The 19,122-nt window shown below is 40.6% G+C and overlaps 2 protein-coding genes across 5 annotated transcripts; one reads left to right on the forward strand and one right to left on the reverse strand.

Moving 5' to 3' along the window:
• Positions 1–6,867: 6,867 nt before the first annotated feature.
• On the reverse strand, positions 6,868–11,760 carry LOC119511216 (basic proline-rich protein-like). The gene is made up of 4 exons (XM_037805739.1): positions 11,725–11,760; positions 10,200–10,988; positions 9,631–9,731; positions 6,868–9,310 (listed from the first exon to the last, which is right to left on the reverse strand). The coding sequence occupies exons 1-4, from the start codon at positions 11,758–11,760 to the stop codon at positions 9,250–9,252; spliced, it is 987 nt and encodes a 328-aa protein (XP_037661667.1). The 3' UTR covers positions 6,868–9,249.
• ZBTB18 (zinc finger and BTB domain containing 18) lies at positions 9,888–18,848 on the forward strand. Of its 4 annotated transcripts, none has more exons than XM_037822350.1 (2): positions 9,888–9,897; positions 15,168–18,848. In XM_037822350.1, exon 2 carries the CDS (start codon positions 15,182–15,184, stop codon positions 16,748–16,750), a length of 1,569 nt encoding a protein of 522 aa, XP_037678278.1. In that variant the 5' UTR covers positions 9,888–9,897; positions 15,168–15,181; the 3' UTR covers positions 16,751–18,848. The 4 variants fall into 4 exon arrangements, with proteins under 4 accessions (XP_037678278.1, XP_037678263.1, XP_037678256.1 ...); XM_037822335.1 differs by lacking the exon at positions 9,888–9,897 and adding an exon at positions 10,175–10,306; XM_037822328.1 differs by lacking the exon at positions 9,888–9,897 and adding an exon at positions 10,832–12,815.
• The last annotated feature ends 274 nt before the right edge of the window (positions 18,849–19,122 follow it).

The following is a 19,122-nucleotide window of genomic DNA, read 5'->3' on the forward strand; positions in this document are numbered from 1 at the left end:
CTAAAATATTAAGGCATTTTTTTTCAATTTTAAAAAGGTGTGTATTGGGGCAAAAAGAACTAACTGAAAATTTACATAATTGTTTTATTTCTAAAACTTCACCTAATTTTATTTGATTCTTCTTTCTGTTTTTTTTTTTTTTCCTTCTTTTGGTCTTTACTTCTCTTTCCTTCTGAAATTCTCATAATCAGTGTTAACTTGTCATTTTGTCTCTTTTTTTCTTTTTCACTTGTCATATCTTCCCTGCAGCCACTGGAAGGCCATGGAAATCAGCTGATTGCCTGATGAATATGGATTAGTAATGAAACATCTTCCTGAGAAGAGTAAATATACAATCCTATAATATATTTATAACATTTTTGTTTTAAATGAAAATGTAAAATGTCCTAATTGTTCTCTGATGTTCCTTGATTTTTTTGCATACAGTTGGTTCCTATTGAACTTAAGGAATATGCAATTAAAGCTATGCTTTCACACACACACAAACTATTTGGGCTTACTTTGTCAATTATGCCATCATTTAGAAAATAAATTATTCACTTGCATTTAACAGCTGATTTAAAATAACTTTTTTTTTTGTATTTGACTTTTCCTTCCAAATTCGTTCATGTATGTATATAGCAACAATCTAAATTACATAAAATTTTCATATTTGGAATGTTCAAGCTAATCCCTTAAATATCCAAATTGATTTACTAAAACCAATGAAGAATTCCTAAAATTGAGAAGAAATCTAATTCTGTTTTAAAAATAATCACCAATGTACTTGCTCATGGTGGGTAAAATTTAGGTCGTTTAGTTTTATTTATTTTCACTCCTATTAAACTTGTACGGAGAGGGTATGTTGATCATTTTTAAATGATTAGGAGTTAACTTATGGCTTTTATTTTCAGGACTACCTTAATTACAAAATTAAACTAACCCAGAAATACTGAACATTTCTATCTCATAGAATGGCATTATTAACATTATAATACATATGTGCTTATATATTAATGTATGTCACTTCCAAGAAAACTGCAGAGAATAAAAGTATGTTATTGTACACATCTGTTTTAAGCCATATAGTTACATTTTCATTAAATTAGTGTGATAGCCATTGATATTTTTAAACGTTATCCAGATGGGCATTTAATATGGTGCAGTTTTCTCTTTATCAAACTATAGTTCAGGACTGATTATTCAAAAAAAAAAAAAAAAAAAAAAATCCTGCCCCCATATAACAAAATCCACCGTCTTCATCATTCACAATTGAAATCCCAAGTTTTGCTCTTGCAACATAACAAGGACAAAGTGATTAAAAATCATGAAATTAAAAATTGTTTTTTAGAAATATTATATACTAGAAATACTTTCAATAATATTGAAAGCGACTATAGTTGTATGAAATGGTTTGGGCCAATATCACATGCCTCAGCCCTTCTGTTGGATTGATTATTGTCCCCCGGCCCCCACCTCTCTCCCCAAGTATTGTCTTGTAGTGAACATTATCTGAATGCTAAACATTATCTCAAAACCATGGCTTACAATTGCTCTGAGTCTAAATAGGAATTCCAAGACAGAAATAATGAACAGGGCCTCTCTCTCCATTCACTCTCAACCTGTAAGTTTTAGAGTTGTTTAGAACAGCAGGATTGGAGAAATGAGGCACTAATATGCTTGGGTAAGTTATGCTCATTCTTAGATCTTTCTATAGCTGTTTTTAAGTTTTGCATACTGATAGTCTCAGGAGCTGTGTAAGATGAAAGGATCTCAGTCAAATTTCTGACCAGATCCCAGAACTCTCCTTACGGCCGTGAGAGTTTAATTTTCATTTAAACAACAATAAATATAGACATAAGGGTTTGAGATGAATTATGTAAGCCTTTTAGCCATAACCATTACATTCTGCCACCAAATGAGCTGCTGTTCTCACTTTGTTTTATGGGCCTTGCGTAGCCCGTGTTATTGTATCTGCCAAATAAAACCCAGCAAACCATGCAAATGAAAATATAATCCTTTCTCTCTCATGGTCACAGGATGCACCCATATATACAGTTTTATAGATTCCTCCCTGCCAGATTTACTGCTCTTATGACTCTACTGTCCTAGGAGGATCAACAGAAAGGGAAAACATCTTTTGCTTGGAGGCATCTTCATTTATAGCCACCAATGGCATATGTCTTTAGTTGAAGCTACACTTGAAAAGTCAGGAATAATTCCTCTCATTATATTTTTAGCTTGCTTGTGTAGTTCAGTTGACATCATGGACTTTTTCTTAAGGATAAAGACCAGCTACACTGTCTTTTTCCAACGTATAGAAAATTCGAATTTGTTTCAAAGGAATGAAAATCTTTGATTTTCAGAGTGGCCTAAATAGTTTAAGAACAATGACTTCACCAATTCTGCAATTCACCAATCTTAATTTGGGACCTTGGACAGGTCACTTAGCCATTCTATTTCAATATTCTCTTCGAAGTAACAAAAATAGTGTTTTATCCCTATAAGGGAAGTTTAGAGGGATAACTCATTTTTAAAATCAAAGATGAAATATTCTTTACATATGCTAGAGAACTGCTTCAATTCTGCCAGGAGTACAGTCTCTACCACATCCATCTGGGCTATTTCTATGCTGGGTTAGACTATTCCCAAGAAGGTAAATGGAACCCTTTCTGGTAGTCCCCAGAATAAGCTCTACTTTTCACTTTTTCCTGAGTTTGACGGAAGCAGTTGAACATACAAAGTACTGCTATCCCTTCCAACCTCTGGAAAAATGCAAAGGTATACGTTATTTCTTTCCCTCTCCCATTCCTTCCTTCCTCCTTCATTCCTTATTTCTCTCCCTCCTTTCTTTGCCTTGCCTGCCTGTCCTTCCTTGCTACAAGTATTTCTGGTTGCTTTTTTGTGTGCCAAGAATCATCATAGGTGCCAGGTGTGAATGTCATAGTCCCTATCCTGAGGGAGTGTACCTCCTACCAAGGGAGATAGTAGACAAAAAAAAAAGAGTCAGTATCTTAGAATCATGGGAATTTTCCTGGTTCACTTTACCAAAGTAGTTCAACACTATTTTTCCCCAATGCTAATAATGCATGCATCTGGTTGCGATCCAGGCCAGTTGTTTTGTGTGGGGGCCAATGTATCTAGTACTGGGCCCTATGAGTGCTAGGTATTCAGTGACTGGCGAGTGAATGCATAAATATTGGAAATGTGATTAGTTCGGTTAATAAGTTGTTCTTAATTCCTCAATGAAAGGTCAATACATCTCCACAATTTCCTTATAAGGTACTAAAACTATGTAAAGAGTGTACTATGAAGCTCTGACTCTATATTGACTATTTACTTTCTATCAAGCAGGTATTATCAGACAAAGCAACCCAACTAATGACCTAGGCATGCACTTGATTGTGGCAACTTAATGTCTGGAAAAATTCAAATGCCAAGTATATTCTGATCCTCTCTTTACTTTTGGGCTAGCTAGTTCATAAAGCATTTATTTCAGGACAATGAGTGAAGCATGATTTGACAAATAAATAAATAAATAAATAATAGTGGCATATGATCAGCAGAGCCCAGGAAGGAAAACTGACATCTCTATTTTCTTTACCATGCTGCTCCTGCCGCCTCCACCAGCACCATCTCCAACACCATCGCCATATCACCACACCACTGCCTCTTTCTCTCTCTTCACTTGTCTTCAGTTATCCTCCTTTCTATACTGTCAGCATATTCTGTCTGTTCTTTAAAGCCCTCTCTCTCCCCTGTAAAACTATTGTCTCTTTTTCTGCTCTTGCCTGTCTGTCATTTGTCTCTGCCTAAAATGCCCTATTGTGCATGTGTCTTTCTTATGCAGTGTCTCGTTGCTTTTCTTTCTTAGTGTATATTCCTGCATTGGTCCCATATTCCACATACTAAGCCTCGGCTTGGCATTGTAGACCAGTCATCAGTCAGTGTGGTTTTGACTCAACCTTTTTTTTTTTTGCCATGACCTTGCTGAACAGCCTCAGTTTTGTACAACAACTACAGAGCAATGGGTTTTCAGTTAATCGTACATTAATGTACAGAGACAAGAACAAAGAAAACTTACTTCAAGGCAACGAGTAGGAATTTGAAATGTTTTCTCTGAGTTCATATTCAAGAACCACTTTTTCCTATTGTCTCCCATAAAGCCATTACTGCAGCTTCAATTTAAAATGCTTATTTTTACTGAGTTTAATTTAGATACACATTTGAATTGTAAAATGGGTACTTTAAAAATAATCACTTTAGGCTTGAGCATAAATGCTAGTTCTCCGTAAGGGAAGTAACTTCCTGAGTTGCATGTTATCACTAAGGGTGAAGTAAATTTCTGGAGTGAGATTTAACCTTCTGTCTGCTCTTATTACCAGGAATAGTTTGAATTTAGCATGTAACAAGACTTTTGTGTTGATTTTATAGAATGTCTTTACAATAAAGTATTTTTATTAAGCCCGTTTTATATTTCAATAGTTAGGATTAGTATGCATTTATTAGGCACCAACAATATATTAGCCAATGAAAGAAAACTGAAATGTTATATTTGTCCAGTGGGTTCACAATGACATTTGTACATAATGAAGTCATAAATATAAGGGGGAATATTATTTCATGTATTGTTTGCATGATGGAAATTTTACAAGAACCAGGAGAATGCAGTCCGTATTTCTCTAATGTATTCTATGTTCTCAGTAAGTAGTTTTTGGATACATCATTTTCCTTTCTGCCTGCTAAGTCCAAGAAGGTGCTGCACTCAAGAGTGGAGCAAGCATAAGTGGAAGGTAAAATCTCTCCCTGTATTACAGTGCAGACAAATGGGCAATGTTTCTACTCTTTGGTTGGAAGCATAGCACATAACACATAGTAGAGGTGCAGTGCCAATAACTACTGGTGATATCTCTTGTGCTCTTCACCTTCTCTAAATTCATTTGACCCCCAAATTTCTACAAACCCTAATTTAAGCAGCTAAATATAATCAAGAACATTAGTATTTAAATAGTCAGAAATTGTATTCTTTCATTTTGGACATAATGAACTACTTCTATTTACTACATATTTTACAGAATTTTAGAGAAATCAACACTCCTTAAAGATTTACATTGTGAAAAAAAAGGCCATTAATATTATAGGTTCATATCAAATCTTTCTTTACAGAACCACTTTATCAGGAAAAGTCATATGTTCCAACAGATTGTTTTAAAAAATAAATATAAAAAATTCACAGATGAGAAACTTTCTCATCTTTTAATTGTCCAAATTAACATAACCTTCAATTCCAATACCTGGCTCTGGGAGGTATTGCATGATTTTCAAGGGTGGCAGGCTTACCTATACACATTTGTTTTTTCTACGATAGTATTTAAATATTTTTAATTGATTGAACTCATGTCATTGGATGGCAGGAAAGCATTCTGTGTAGCAAGGAAGAGAGCCAGCCTGGGATTTGAAAGTTGCTAGGGATTATATGCAAAGTGAATAATGAATATATTTATAGCACAGTTAACTATAAAAAAGCTTCATTGTATACACACTTTCCTTCCATATGTCATAAGGCATAATACATTTTATGGGGAGGGGGCTGCCACTTTGAAAGAGAGAGAGAAAGACTGAGTTTCTGGTGACGGGGGCAGAGAGAAGTGTGAGCTGGGTGGCTAGTGAAACACCTCTTTGCTCCCTTCCTGAAGTCTCTGTGGTGGCCAGTCTTGGTCCCAACCAGACCTGAACTATCAGCCTTCAGTCATCGTGCTCTCTTTGGATTTATGGTGGCCATGTAAAAGCACTGATTTACAGTAAGCGACTGAAAACTGGCTACACAAGAGTAACAGTTCTGGGAAGACTGTATCTTCTGCTGCTCTCTGCCCCTAAATCTGAATTGCTGATGTAGGCTTGTTCTGCTTTCAGTGTAGGGCGTATAACCCAATGCCTTGGGTAAATCTGCTTTGAACCTTCCTGTGCAAAGGTTTATGATAACTTTGTCTTCAGGGCTGAGAATCAGGCTGAATTATCTCCTATTTATGCTTTTCATAGTTTAGGAATTTAATAGATTCATATGTCACAGCATTTGTAATCAAGGGGGTTGATTTGGTACACAATGTGATTAGCAGAAATATATATATGTATAGATACACACACAACATATCTATACATACACACTCATGTACACATAAATACTTTAGGAAATATGCTGTCTGTTCATTTCATTATTGTGTATGTGTTCTAGTTTGTTCATTACCTCAGCTGTGTTTCTGTGTCTCCTTTCCCTTTAGGCCATATCAACCTGTTCACTTCCAAAAGCCAGAAGCTTAAGAGAGAGACAGAAAAGAGAGAAACACACACACACACACAGGATCTAAATAAGTTAATAGAGTTTCATGTATGCTATGACACTGAAAGTGAATGGACTCAATAGAAACTTGAACAAATTTTTCATTTTACTCTTTCATTTTTTCCTCTCTAGATCCAAAATCTGGTTTATATACTCAGATTTTATTATATTTTAATAATATTATATTTTTAAAATTACAATTAGGACTATCTTATTTTTATGTTATTGTTTATCTCTAATTTTTAAGAAAAATTCCATATACATAAAGTTAATGAATTCATAAAAGTCATTCAAAAATTAATGTCATAGATAACTTTTTCAACATGACATTTTGCACAAAGTGTAATAAAAACACTGATTTTTTTTTTTAAAGATTTGACTTGTGGTTCACATTCAAAAGTCAGACATTCATTTTATGGAGTTGATCTTCAAATTAAATTTCATTTGGTCCATCAACATTTTATACTGTTAGATTGTTATTGGTCAAAATGTATGTGCCATTAAAACAATACAACTCATTCACTGGCAAGAAATCTAATTATGAATGTCACTTCATTTGTATTATTTTTTAATTTCAGGACTCCCAGAAAAGTGTGGATTACTTGAATACTAAATAGAATTGGGATTCCTCCAGAGGGAAAGCAGTGGTATATCTTCCTTCCCATTAGCCTAGAGCCTGTACTTCTTGCACTTTTTTCTTACTGTGGAAGAAACAAAAGAAAGTAGATTATTGGCTCTAAAGAAATGCTTTGTCAAGTAGCTTTGTATCATGGGGATTTGCTTAGCCTGTTGTATAGTGGTAAACAGACCCTACTTTGAGAGGCTTACTTGAGGGGGACATTTAGAAACTGACATTACCTTCCACGATTCCAGTGGGTACTGAATAAAGTATAGCAATCATTCTGATGACATCTCTGATATCTGTCTTATTTTATTTATAATTTGTATGCTGACGGCTTTCCAAAAAGGATTAAAAGTATCGTTTCTACAGTAAGTTTATAATAAGACAGTTTAAAATAAAGTTAGAGGTCAGAGAGTAAAAAAGAAAATTGAAATATAAGAGCAGAGAATAAAATTGTATCAGGGACTAGGGATAAGATGGTTGTAGCAGTTGAACATGAAATTTGGCTCTAAGGTCTATATCCTATATGTTGTTTGGTTTCTCTGTTGTTTGATTTTTAAAATATATTTATCCTATTTCTTTCGCAACTAAATTTAAACTCCAGGAAGGGGAAACCCTGTCTTATACTTTTTTAATGTCTTCCATATCTCTAGCAGAGTACCTTCCTTGCACAGAATAAATGCCCCTCAAACTTTTGATTCTGACAATGAATGAATGTTTCATGTATTTTCATAAATTTATAAAACTTTTGCCATAATTTAGGGGGAACATACTTGCTTCCTTAAATATCCACTTACTCTATATTTCTTGGCCACGCTACTCAGTTCTCAAAAAGGATTCTAGGAATGATTGTTAGAAGAGAAAAACAATGGTCATGCCTTTTGATGCACCAAGTCTCTCCCTGCACAACTCTAGGGCTGTTACTTGACTTCTAGGTGAGGTCCATAAAACCTTCTGTTGGAGTTGTGATTTTGAGCTATATGCCATAGAGCTGAATTTCTAAGCTTTTTGTGTATAATCTGATACTGTAATTTTCTCATGAAATTTACTGTTTAATATCCTGACACTATCAATTACTTTGTCTAGTCATCCAGAGAGCTGTTATTTTCATTATTTTAAATTTTAGTAGGGGAGAAACAGCTTTGAGAATGCAAACATTTCTCTTTCCTCTCTTTTTCCTGTTGCTAATGTAACATGGTACTCCTTTTTAACATCTTGGATTTTACCGTATATTTCATCCATCAAGAATATTTATAAATTTCCCTAACTTTAAACAAGTCAGACTGAAATTTGGGCCTTCTATCAGACTGAAAAGACCTAGAATTCATCAAAAACACAGATACAACAATAAATTTCACAGAATAGAAAACTCTAGTTATTATAAGAAGGCCTTGATGTCAGTGTGTAATCATGAGGGCACAGAAGTTTGAGGACAGAGTGGAGAACATCACTACTCTTTCTAACAGGATATTCTAATGGCACTTCAGTTCCAGGAATTTTGTATGCTCCCGTTTTTGCTTCATTAGCAATTCAACATGTCTGATTTGCCCAGACAATACTTTCAACTTACTTTAACCATCTGACCTGGAACAAAGTGAAAGCACATTTTGGGCAGTTGAAAGGTCTCTTGGCAAATTGGTTAGCAACAGGCCTACCAACCCTGGTTCAGTTCGCAAAGAATAAACTCATTGCATTTGACTATTAATAGGGTACTGACTTCCTCGTTTTGTACTTTTCTATTTTCTTGAATCTTTTTTTATTTGCTTGTTATTCAACTTTTTAACTTGTAATTTTTGCCTCCTCAACAAGATTCCCGGTTTTTTAAAGGCAGAAATTTCTACATTTCTGTGGCATGGCAGTGATGAACACATTTCGTTGCAGGGCAGGTCCCGAGTAAATACGAGTTTATTTGACGGAGGGAAAAGCAACACGTCTTACATCTGCCCTTGGTAATTTAGAGTTTTGACTTGATTATGTGTACTTGATAAGTACAGTTAAGGAATCAGGTTAAGGCACCTGCAAGTATCAATTTTACTGTAATTCTCTAAAATTTGCTAAGTTGGGAATGTTTTTACTTCTAACACTGTAAGCACAGTGTCCGGTACTGGCTTTATGGGAGAAATAGAGACGCTTTGCTGTGTTTCTAAGACCACGATGTAGGGAGAATAACGCCCAGGAACTGCGCCTCTCCGAGCTGGTCGCGTCCTTACCGCCCCGATATGCACCTTGGAAACGGGACACCGCAAGACGCAGCACGAACGTTCCCGAGTCCCGCTCTCCTGCGCTTGGGCAGACGAGAACCTGGGCGTCGTCACAAGCAGCAGAAGCGAGCGGAGGGAGCCGGACTCGAGTCATCTGTGTCCCCATGTGCCCTGCCCCCCCGAGAATACCTGAGTAACTTAATGCAGTCAAGACCTACTGCGCTGAAAAGTATATTTATGGTTGTCACCGAGCACACCGAAAAGCTTGCTCCGCACCCCCAGAGAGCGAGAGGCCGCCTAGCCTGGAAACAAGCCCCTCCCAGCGCAGCTGTCGCCGCCGCCTGCGGGCTCCTTTCACTTTCTCACGGCCAAGTCACCCAGAGGGGCGCCGCTGCCGCCACCGCCGCTGCGCCCGAGGGCCCCGCCCCGCGCCGCTTTGCAACCGGCCCGGGCCCCGCCCACCTCCAACAGCTTCTGCTCTTGATTGGCACCTGAGAGCGGCAGCTCCGGCTCGCCTCTCCCATTGGCAGGGCCCCCTTGTCTGTCCGACGATTGCCTGCCACCCCCTCCACCTCCCCGAGAAGGCGCCCTCCTATTGGAGGAGAATGCGGGATGGAGGCGGGCGGGGAGCGCCGGTCCAGCCGCGTTCGGTCAATCGCGGAAGCCCAGCACAGGGAAGAGGGACGGGCAGGAGGAAGAGAGGGCGGACTGAGGGTGGGGGGGGAAACATCTGGCCGGCGCCGCCGCGTGCGTGCGTGGTGCGTCCTCCCGCCCCCTCCCCCTCCCCCTCCCCGGCCCCCCTATCCCCACCCCCCCACCAGCCCGGCGGCTCCGCGCTCTCTCCCTCGCTCGCTCCCTCGCTGTGTCTGGCAGGCTACGGCCGCCGCTGGGCTGCTGCCATGGGGAGCCGTTGAGAGTGGGGCCCTCTTCGCTCCGCCGCGCTCCTCCGGCTGCCAGCGGGGGTGGGAGGGAGGGGCGGGGGGGAGCCGGCGACGGAGCCGGGATTGGGGGGTGGGGGGGCCGGGAGGGAGGGGGGCAAGAGGAGGAGGAGGAAGCCCACCAAGTCCGGCGGCGGCGGCGGCCGGCAGGAGCAGGAGGCGGAGGACGCGGAGGAGGCGGAGGACGCGGCGGCGGCGGCGGGGACGCGGTGACTTAGGGCCGCTCCGTGTGAGTCCCGGCTCCGGCTCCCGGCCCCTGACCCGGCGCCCCCTCCGCGCCCCGGCCCTCTCGTGGACCGGGGACGCCAGTTGTGCCGCCTCGAGCCGGTGGGGCAGTGCGGGCGGAGGGCGGGCCGGGGGTGCCCCACGAGTGGAGTTAGTTTGTGTGGTTGGAGCTGTTGGGGCGGTGGGGGGCGGTGCAGCTGCGGGAGGCCCGGGCGCGGGGGACGCGGCCGCTGCAGCTGCGGGGTCGGGGCGGGGTGCGGGCTCGCCGGCTCCGCGCCGCGCTCTCCACCCCCCACCCCCCCGGGCCGGTGCAGCTGCGGCGCGGGGCGGGCTCCCGGCCGGTGCAGCTGCGGTGGCGCCTCTCGGGTGCGGAGGGCGGCGGGCTGGGGGAGGGGGCTTGGGAGCCGCCGCAGCTGCAGTGGCGCCCGGGACGGACGCGGCTCCGGGGACCGGTGCAGCTGCAGTGGCGCCCGGGGGGAGGGGGCCGAGGTGGGGGGGAAGGGGCCCTCCCGAGGCTGGTGCAGTTGCCGGGAGGCCCCGGGGGCTCGTGTGCTGAGGCGTCGGGGAAGCGGTAGCAACCACCCTCCTCCCCCTGGCTTCTTCTTACGACTTTTCTTTTGTTGTTGCGGTGACCCGGGTCTGTTTTCTCGTCTGTTGTTATAAGGTGTTTTCCTGCTGCACCGGCTCTACGCCCTCCACCTCCTTCCCTGTGGTTTAACCTTCCTCTTTCCCCGGGGTGTTTTATGCACAGTGAACTACGTAAAAGATTTGCATTTCTCCCCCCCCTCCTCCCCACTCGGCACCCCCCGCCCCCATGTCTTTGAAAAACAAAAACCCCACCTCACAAAATGTCTATGAACCCGCGGTAGCGAGACGTAAAGGGATTGATTTGTGGAGTGGGAGTCACTGGCCCATTGCGGTGCTTTGGACTCATTAAACTGTCACTCACCCTTACCCCCACCCCACTGGGTAAATGGGGTGATAAATGTCTGATATATTGTAATGGGGCGAGGGCATTTGTGGAGAGTAGGTTGTGTAGCTGAGAAGGAATTTGTCTCCAAAGAACGTCTCCTGAAACAGGCATTCATAATTATGTCATTCACCGCGAAGTTAGAGAAAGTTAGGTTTGTGACTTTGGGGGAAGCAAGGACAGGACAGAGTCGTTGGTTTTTGGTACTCTTTAACTTTGCCACGATGTTCTAATGAGAACGGAGTGATCACCAAGACCGAGACATTTGCCCCTTGGGCCCCAGTTGCTTTTCTGCTCCTCGCCCTTACAAGAGTCTGTGGAGATGTGTTTGACATTCACAGATGTCGCAGCACCTTGCACGGCAGCGGTCAGTCCAGCCGGGGTTACGTTACAATTTCATCAGCCGTTAGAAAAGACCCACAAAGTCCAGCTAAAAAGTTTCCCAAACTTACCAGACCTGCCTTGTGTTTTACCACCACCACCACCATCCCCCTGCCCCCTCTGAAAGATTTTCTTGTGATCATGAACATTACAGAGTGGCCCAAAAAAGATTGTTATGCGACACAGATCAAGGGGAAGGCAAGGTTCTGCTTTTTCTGAGCAGAAAGTCAGATCAGATAGCAGGTGCAGCAGTCATTTTAAGTGATTGTAGCAGGTTGTTTCAGTTTATTAATTTGTCTCATTGAACTGAAGCACTTTCCAGGATTTCAGAAAGTGCAGTTTCAGCTTGTTGATACTGAGAATTGAAATTTGCATTAACTGTAGCAGTGTGGGAAATTTTACTGAGAATGTAGTTGTAGATGAGTAGTTAAATAAGAGTGAAATAAGGTAAACCAGGCTGAAGTAATAGTTCTGAATAAGGCTTCCAACATCTCTGGGACATGTATACCATTATCTCAGGAGAAAAAAAAAAATGAAAGTGCTGTACAAATGTTGAAATGGGACTGGAGATGTCAAATGGGTTGGTTTAAAAATATCCCTAAGCTGCCTTTGAAACTAAATGTTGGAGTTGAATAAAAGTGAATCTGGATTTCCTGAATAGCGCTGTGGCTTGAGTGTGCTGTCAGTATATAAGCTAGTCCACCAACTTAAGACAGAAGTGTTGCTATTCCATAAATACAGTGGAACTCCATATGCTGAGTTTTTCCAATTTCTTCTGTTAGAAAGTTTGGAAAAAAAGGGAGACTTTGAAGTATTTTGTTTATACTAACAGAAGAGAAAAGTTCTCCTAAGAAAAAGCTGGTGGCAGGAGTGTAGAGGAGTAGCATATGGCATTAAAAGGAGCACAGCTGGAGGTAGCATTTCCATCTGAACATGATGTCAGAGCAGCTGACAGCCTGCCATCCCTCAGCCTTTTATTCTAACACACAGACAGGGAGTTAGTGTGTGCGGATCTGTGGTGGAGAAGGTATCTCATTCCTCTCTAACATCATCTCCACTTTGCATCTGTCTCTCTTAGTCTGCTTTTTTTCCACCGATGTAACAGACCGGGAGCCAGCAAGACTCAGAGGAAAGGACTTAATCAGGTTTATGTGTCCTAAAGGTAGGAGTAGCAATAGATTAGATTGAGCATATTTCTGTTTTGGTGTTTTGTATATTTAATTTAAAAAAAAAATCACATTACTTTTCTAATCCAGTTTAGGAATAATATATGAAATTGAGTATTAAATGAACATCCTACTGGAGTTGAAGAGCTCGGGCTTGTTTAGTTTTAATTTTTTATCCCTTTTTATTTGAGTAAGTAAATAACTTTAATACACAGAAATATTTAAAGTTTTGAAGTGTTAAGAAAGGCTTTGAAATATTGGTTTTGGAGATCATGTTGGATTAAAAGGCTTTCTTTTTTTCCCCCTGCTATTTAGATTCTTTTTGCTTTTGGGGTAGAAATAGTAAACTGCCTGGACTCAAGCATTCAAACTTATATGAGAAGATTATTCTAGTTAAGAAGCTAGATTGTTGTGTAATTAATTCCACTGTGAAACTTTATTCTTCAAAACATTCGGCAGCACTACTGAAACATACAGCTGTAGTGCTTTTGAAACCGAAGGTTTTTTAGGAAGAAGAAAAAAAACTTTTGTACCCAGGAGAATAGTTTGACTGGTTTCCTCATTTCTCTTTCAAAGATATATTTAAGAGATCTTTTATTTCAGCATAACAATAATTATTTGCAGGAGTTTTTGTGTTAGCGACTAATTTAGGACTTGTAGATTTGAGCTGCCTGAATTGGCCAGACAGCTGTAATCGCACTCCTCTATTCTTAATCTCTTTATCTGGGCAGCAGCTGCCATATGGCCACAGTCAGCTGGATCAGATGTTTATAAGCTTCCTTCTTCGTCCCTCTCTGTCCTCTCAGCCTCCTAATTTGATCAGGGCTACCTTGTGAGCTGCCCTCCAATCTTTATTTTTAGCCCTCTCAAGGATTAGGATTGATGTTAGCTGTGGGGCACTTAAAGTGATTGTATTGTAAATCTTGGTTTATTCTAGCAGGGACATCTTGCAGAAGGTATTTGGGGTTAGACGGAAAGTTCTAGTGTATCTTGGGCAGAGTGTAGAAGAAGGGGAGTAATTTGTGTATACTAAATTAATATGTATCCATTCCCAAAATGCACTTTCCGAGATGGAAGTTGTAGAACTTTGCTTCTGGTCACAGGAAGGGAGAAGTTGTGTTTTCTTTATTTTTAAGGAGTTTACCCATTACATTTGAATTTTGACCCTTTGTATATATCCTTGCCTTTTCTCTCCCTCTGTTTCACCCTCCCTCCTTAGAAAACGAGGGCAACAATGCATATTTGAAAGAATAGAAGCTAATGGGAAAACAAAATATATCAAGTTATTTTGAAACAAAGTATTTTCTGTTGGCTGGGGTAAGGCAGATTCAGGGGAAAAAAGTTTCTCTTTTTCTAGAAAGGCTTTTTTGGGGGTGGGGGTTGGGGTGGGTGAACTTGAAAAGCTTTTGCGTTTCATTTGAAAGTAGTGTATCTGTATTTAAAAGTTTGAATTAATTTTAACATGGAACTCATTTTCCTTTGCAGTGGATCAAAGTTTAGATGGGAATTTTCAGAGTTGAATAAAGCCCCTCTGGTCCCTAAGATGCCAGAAGAACAGATTCTACAAAGAAATAGAACCATTTTCCCCCCTCAATTCATTTAGAAAAAATCCTTGGATTTGTTCATAGTAAAGATGATCTTTTCCATCTGTTGGTGTAGTTCCTTCTGATCTCGTACATGTGTGCCGTACCTGCAAATCTTAAGGCATTAACATCTGTTTTTATACACAAGGCTTTTGTTGTTGTAACACTCTGACTTTAAAAGTAAGTTGTTTGCTAATTTCTGAACTAATTATGCGATTTCATTTTTTTCTTGATTCAGCCAAATGTGTGTGTGTGTTTAAATTGTGCTTTCTAAGCGCAGTCAAGTATCAAAAGTAATAAAGTAAAAAAGATGGTTGAACAAGTTTTCTTAGTCTTTCAGAATGTGTTTGGGACTTTTCTTTGTTCATTCTGTAAGCTGTTTCCTTCAAAATTAAACCTATTTTGTAGCTTTTGTAGGACATAATTTGATGAGTAGAGTTAATTAAATTTCTTCTGAAAGAGATCTAAATTCTTATTCTCACTGAGACTTAGTTAAATTAAGGCTTTTAAAACTTGACTAAAAGTTCAAGGAAGGTGGCAAGCCATCAGAGACTGTATTACTAGGGTAAGGAAGTTTGGAAAGTGTAAATTTTTCTTCTTATGTTTAGATTTTGTGTTTGTGATTTGGTAGACTTTGGGTCACAAGCCTGATTAAAATTCAGGGATGTGTGCCACAGCGGCCAAAGCGGAATTATTTTTTATAGGGCTAGCGTGTTTGAAAGTTGTTCCTGACCAAGCTCTAATGAAAAATGTCTCTCTTCGTAGGTTATGAAGACAGTATGGAGTTTCCAGACCATAGTAGACATTTGCTGCAGTGTCTGAGCGAGCAGAGACATCAGGGTTTTCTTTGTGACTGCACTGTTCTGGTGGGAGATGCCCAGTTCCGAGCACACCGAGCTGTACTGGCTTCATGCAGCATGTATTTCCACCTCTTTTACAAGGACCAGCTGGACAAAAGAGACATTGTTCATCTGAACAGCGACATTGTTACAGCCCCAGCTTTCGCTCTCCTGCTTGAATTCATGTATGAAGGGAAACTCCAGTTCAAAGACTTGCCCATTGAAGACGTGCTAGCAGCTGCCAGTTATCTCCACATGTATGACATTGTCAAAGTCTGCAAAAAGAAGCTGAAAGAGAAAGCCACCACGGAGGCAGACAGCACAAAAAAGGAAGAAGATGCTTCAAGTTGTTCGGACAAAGTCGAGAGTCTTTCTGATGGCAGCAGCCACATGGCAGGCGATTTGCCCAGTGATGAAGATGAAGGAGAAGATGAAAAATTGAACATCTTGCCCAGCAAAAGGGACTTGGCGGCTGAGCCTGGGAACATGTGGATGCGATTGCCCTCAGACTCAGCAGGCATCCCCCAGGCTGGCGGAGAGGCAGAGCCACACGCCACAGCAGCTGGAAAAACAGTAGCCAGCCCCTGCAGCTCAACAGAGTCTTTGTCCCAGAGGTCTGTCACCTCCGTGAGGGATTCGGCAGATGTTGACTGTGTGCTGGACCTGTCTGTCAAGTCCAGCCTTTCAGGAGTTGAAAATCTGAACAGCTCTTATTTCTCTTCACAGGACGTGCTGAGAAGCAACCTGGTGCAGGTGAAGGTGGAGAAAGAGGCTTCCTGTGATGAGAGTGATGTTGGCACTAATGACTATGACATGGAACATAGCACTGTGAAAGAAAGTGTGAGCACTAATAACAGGGTACAGTATGAGCCAGCCCATCTGGCTCCGATGAGGGAGGACTCGGTCTTGAGGGAGCTAGATCGGGAGGACAAAGCAAGCGATGATGAAATGATGACCCCAGAGAACGAGCGAGTCCAGGTGGAAGGGAACATGGACAGCAGTTTGCTTCCTTATGTCTCAAACATACTGAGCCCTGCTGGCCAGATCTTCATGTGTCCCCTTTGCAACAAAGTCTTCCCCAGCCCCCACATCCTGCAGATCCACCTCAGCACGCACTTCCGCGAGCAGGACGGGATCCGCAGCAAGCCTGCGGCTGATGTCAACGTCCCAACGTGCTCCCTGTGTGGTAAGACTTTCTCTTGCATGTATACCCTGAAGCGCCACGAGAGGACTCACTCGGGGGAAAAGCCCTACACTTGCACCCAGTGTGGCAAGAGCTTCCAGTACTCCCACAACCTGAGCCGCCACGCCGTGGTGCATACTCGCGAAAAGCCGCACGCCTGCAAGTGGTGTGAGCGCAGGTTCACACAGTCTGGAGACCTGTACAGACACATTCGGAAGTTCCACTGTGAGTTGGTGAACTCCTTGTCTGTTAAAAGTGAAGCACTGAGCTTACCTACTGTCAGAGACTGGACCTTAGAAGATAGCTCTCAAGAACTTTGGAAATAATTTTATATATATATATAAATAATATATATACATATATATAAATAGATCTATATATAGTTGTGGTACGGTCTAAAAGCAGTCTTGTTTCCTTGAACTAAAAAGTTGGGATATTAACTTGTTTTTGCACTTTAGAATAGCATGAGAATCTCACTAATTTAGAATTCTGATAAAAGAAACTTTTAGAGCAAGTCAGAAAATAGAGAGATGTTTTTCTTTTGTGGGGGTAGGGGAAGTAAGCCAGTAAGAACCTTTTAAATGAATCGCCATATCACAAAATGCTTTCGTATGGCTTAATTTTGTCAACACTGCATTGTCTTTTGTGCCCCTTTTTTTTTTTCCACAGTTTTTTTTTTCTTAAGTAGAAATTCCCTCCAGTTTTATTAGCCTCTTTATATGTCTCAAACTGCATGAATCTTTGAATCTTTTCTGGCTGTTGGAAACCTGAATGCTTTTAGACCCAAATGGAAAATTTCTGAAATGCTGGATTATCTATTTTTAAACAAGCAGTTGACTTAAAACTTTCTGTGGCAACTTCTGGTTTTCTGACGGTTCCCAATGAGAGAAATTCTGAAAGTACACTGGGATCACTGGGACACTGTCTTTGTGAAGGTTTGCTTGGGATGAAAAAGGATATTGCAGCTTCAGCAGTGTTGAACTGTGTGTTTAAAAATGTGAATTACTGTTATTGTATACTGTAATTGATTACATGGGCTGGGGGGGTGTCAAAGAACTTGACAGGTTGTGTTGATGCTCTTAGTTGAGTCTTGAAAAGTAAATATTAACGCTACAGAAATGCATGAGTTTCAATATATTTTTGTCTTTGCATTGTATAACTTTAATGAGTAAGTTTAAAATTATTTAATTTCCTTAGAAAAGTAGCACCACTTGGAAAAAAAACTGGTGTTATGAAGAACATAAATGCACTGTTTTTATTTTATTTTATATAATTTAAATTGACTTCCCCACTGTCTTTAAGTTGAAACTGTTAAGCTGAATAAAAACTTAAGCTGCAAATTGATAACTTCGCTACATGACAAGGAAAATATAAATGTTTACAAACAGCTTAAAGATTGCATGTGCAGTGTGCATTTATAACAAACTTCTAATTGCACAAAACCCATGCCAGCTCAAAGTTTAGGTGTACACATTTACCCAGTTGAGCATTTTTAGAATAACTACTGCACAAATTGACAATAGGTCATTCTCTCTCGTTTTTTTTTTTTTTTTTTAATTCACTCCCCTTCTCTTTTTCTCCCCTTCTTCCTTCCCATCCCATCCCCTCCCTCCCCCACCCTCCAACTCATGAAAAGATTCTATGGACTGAAAAAGCCCCAGGCTGAAAGGACTGGACTGCCTTGATTGACATGGGGAAGGGGGTTAGTAGACTATGTGTATCTCTGCAGCGGAGGCTGCAGCCCAACGTGCGGTTTTAATGACCAGCATACAGGGCAAAAGCATTTTGCACAGTGTTTGTTTTCCTGTCTTGCACTTACAAATAAGGTCTATGGGAGTAGCATGGAAAACGTTTGCTGTTTTTCCCTTTTTTTTTTTTTTTTTTTAATTGCTTTTGTTTAAAATTTGACCGCCTTAACTACTGTAAACATAGCCTATTTTTGTGCTTAAGATACTGAATGGAAAACTCCATTGTGTGTTGCTGGACTGTTTTGGAAATATTTGGTCAAATGTGTGTTAATTTGGCTGTAATGGCATTTAAAGCAAACAAACAAACAAAAAAAGCTGTGAAAATGGCCTTGGAGCATTATCTTTAGTTACTTGAAGAGTTTCTAGTTTTTTTAAATACAGTTTATGTTAAGATAATTTTCATTAATTTAGAGAAGACAATCAATGTCTGTGAGAAAACGGACTTTCTTTTGGATTTTCTTTTTGTGGTCATTGTGAGTGATTGCTTTTTCCTCTTATTAGTTTCACATTCTTCCTTTGTTCTAAAACTTAGACTGACATCTAGCTTTGACAATCATAGTATGTTTTATTTTCCTGAGGGGGGAATAACTTATAATGCTGTTTAGTTTTGTACTATTGGTGTGTTGGTGAATTTTTAAACTGTGTGCTAACTGCAATAAATTATATGAACTGAGAATTTCTGGTGTGTTTTTTAAAGATCATGTCTTACATAGATTCTAAATATGTATCGTACATGGCATCTTTATTTGCAGTTCTATTGAGGACTTATGAAATTAGTAGAATGCCTTAAATCACTAAAATAGAAATGTGCAAACATTTTTGTATCTAGCCATTTAAGAAGATAATAAATGCATATTTAAAAATGTGACCCATTTTCTAGAATCCAGATCAAGAATGTTGAGGGAATTCCCTAGAAACTTTAGGAATTGATGAAATTTCAAGTGGCAACA

The sequence above is a fragment of the Choloepus didactylus genome, chromosome 2 (assembly GCF_015220235.1).
Source record: "Choloepus didactylus isolate mChoDid1 chromosome 2, mChoDid1.pri, whole genome shotgun sequence".
NCBI lineage: Eukaryota > Metazoa > Chordata > Mammalia > Pilosa > Megalonychidae > Choloepus > Choloepus didactylus.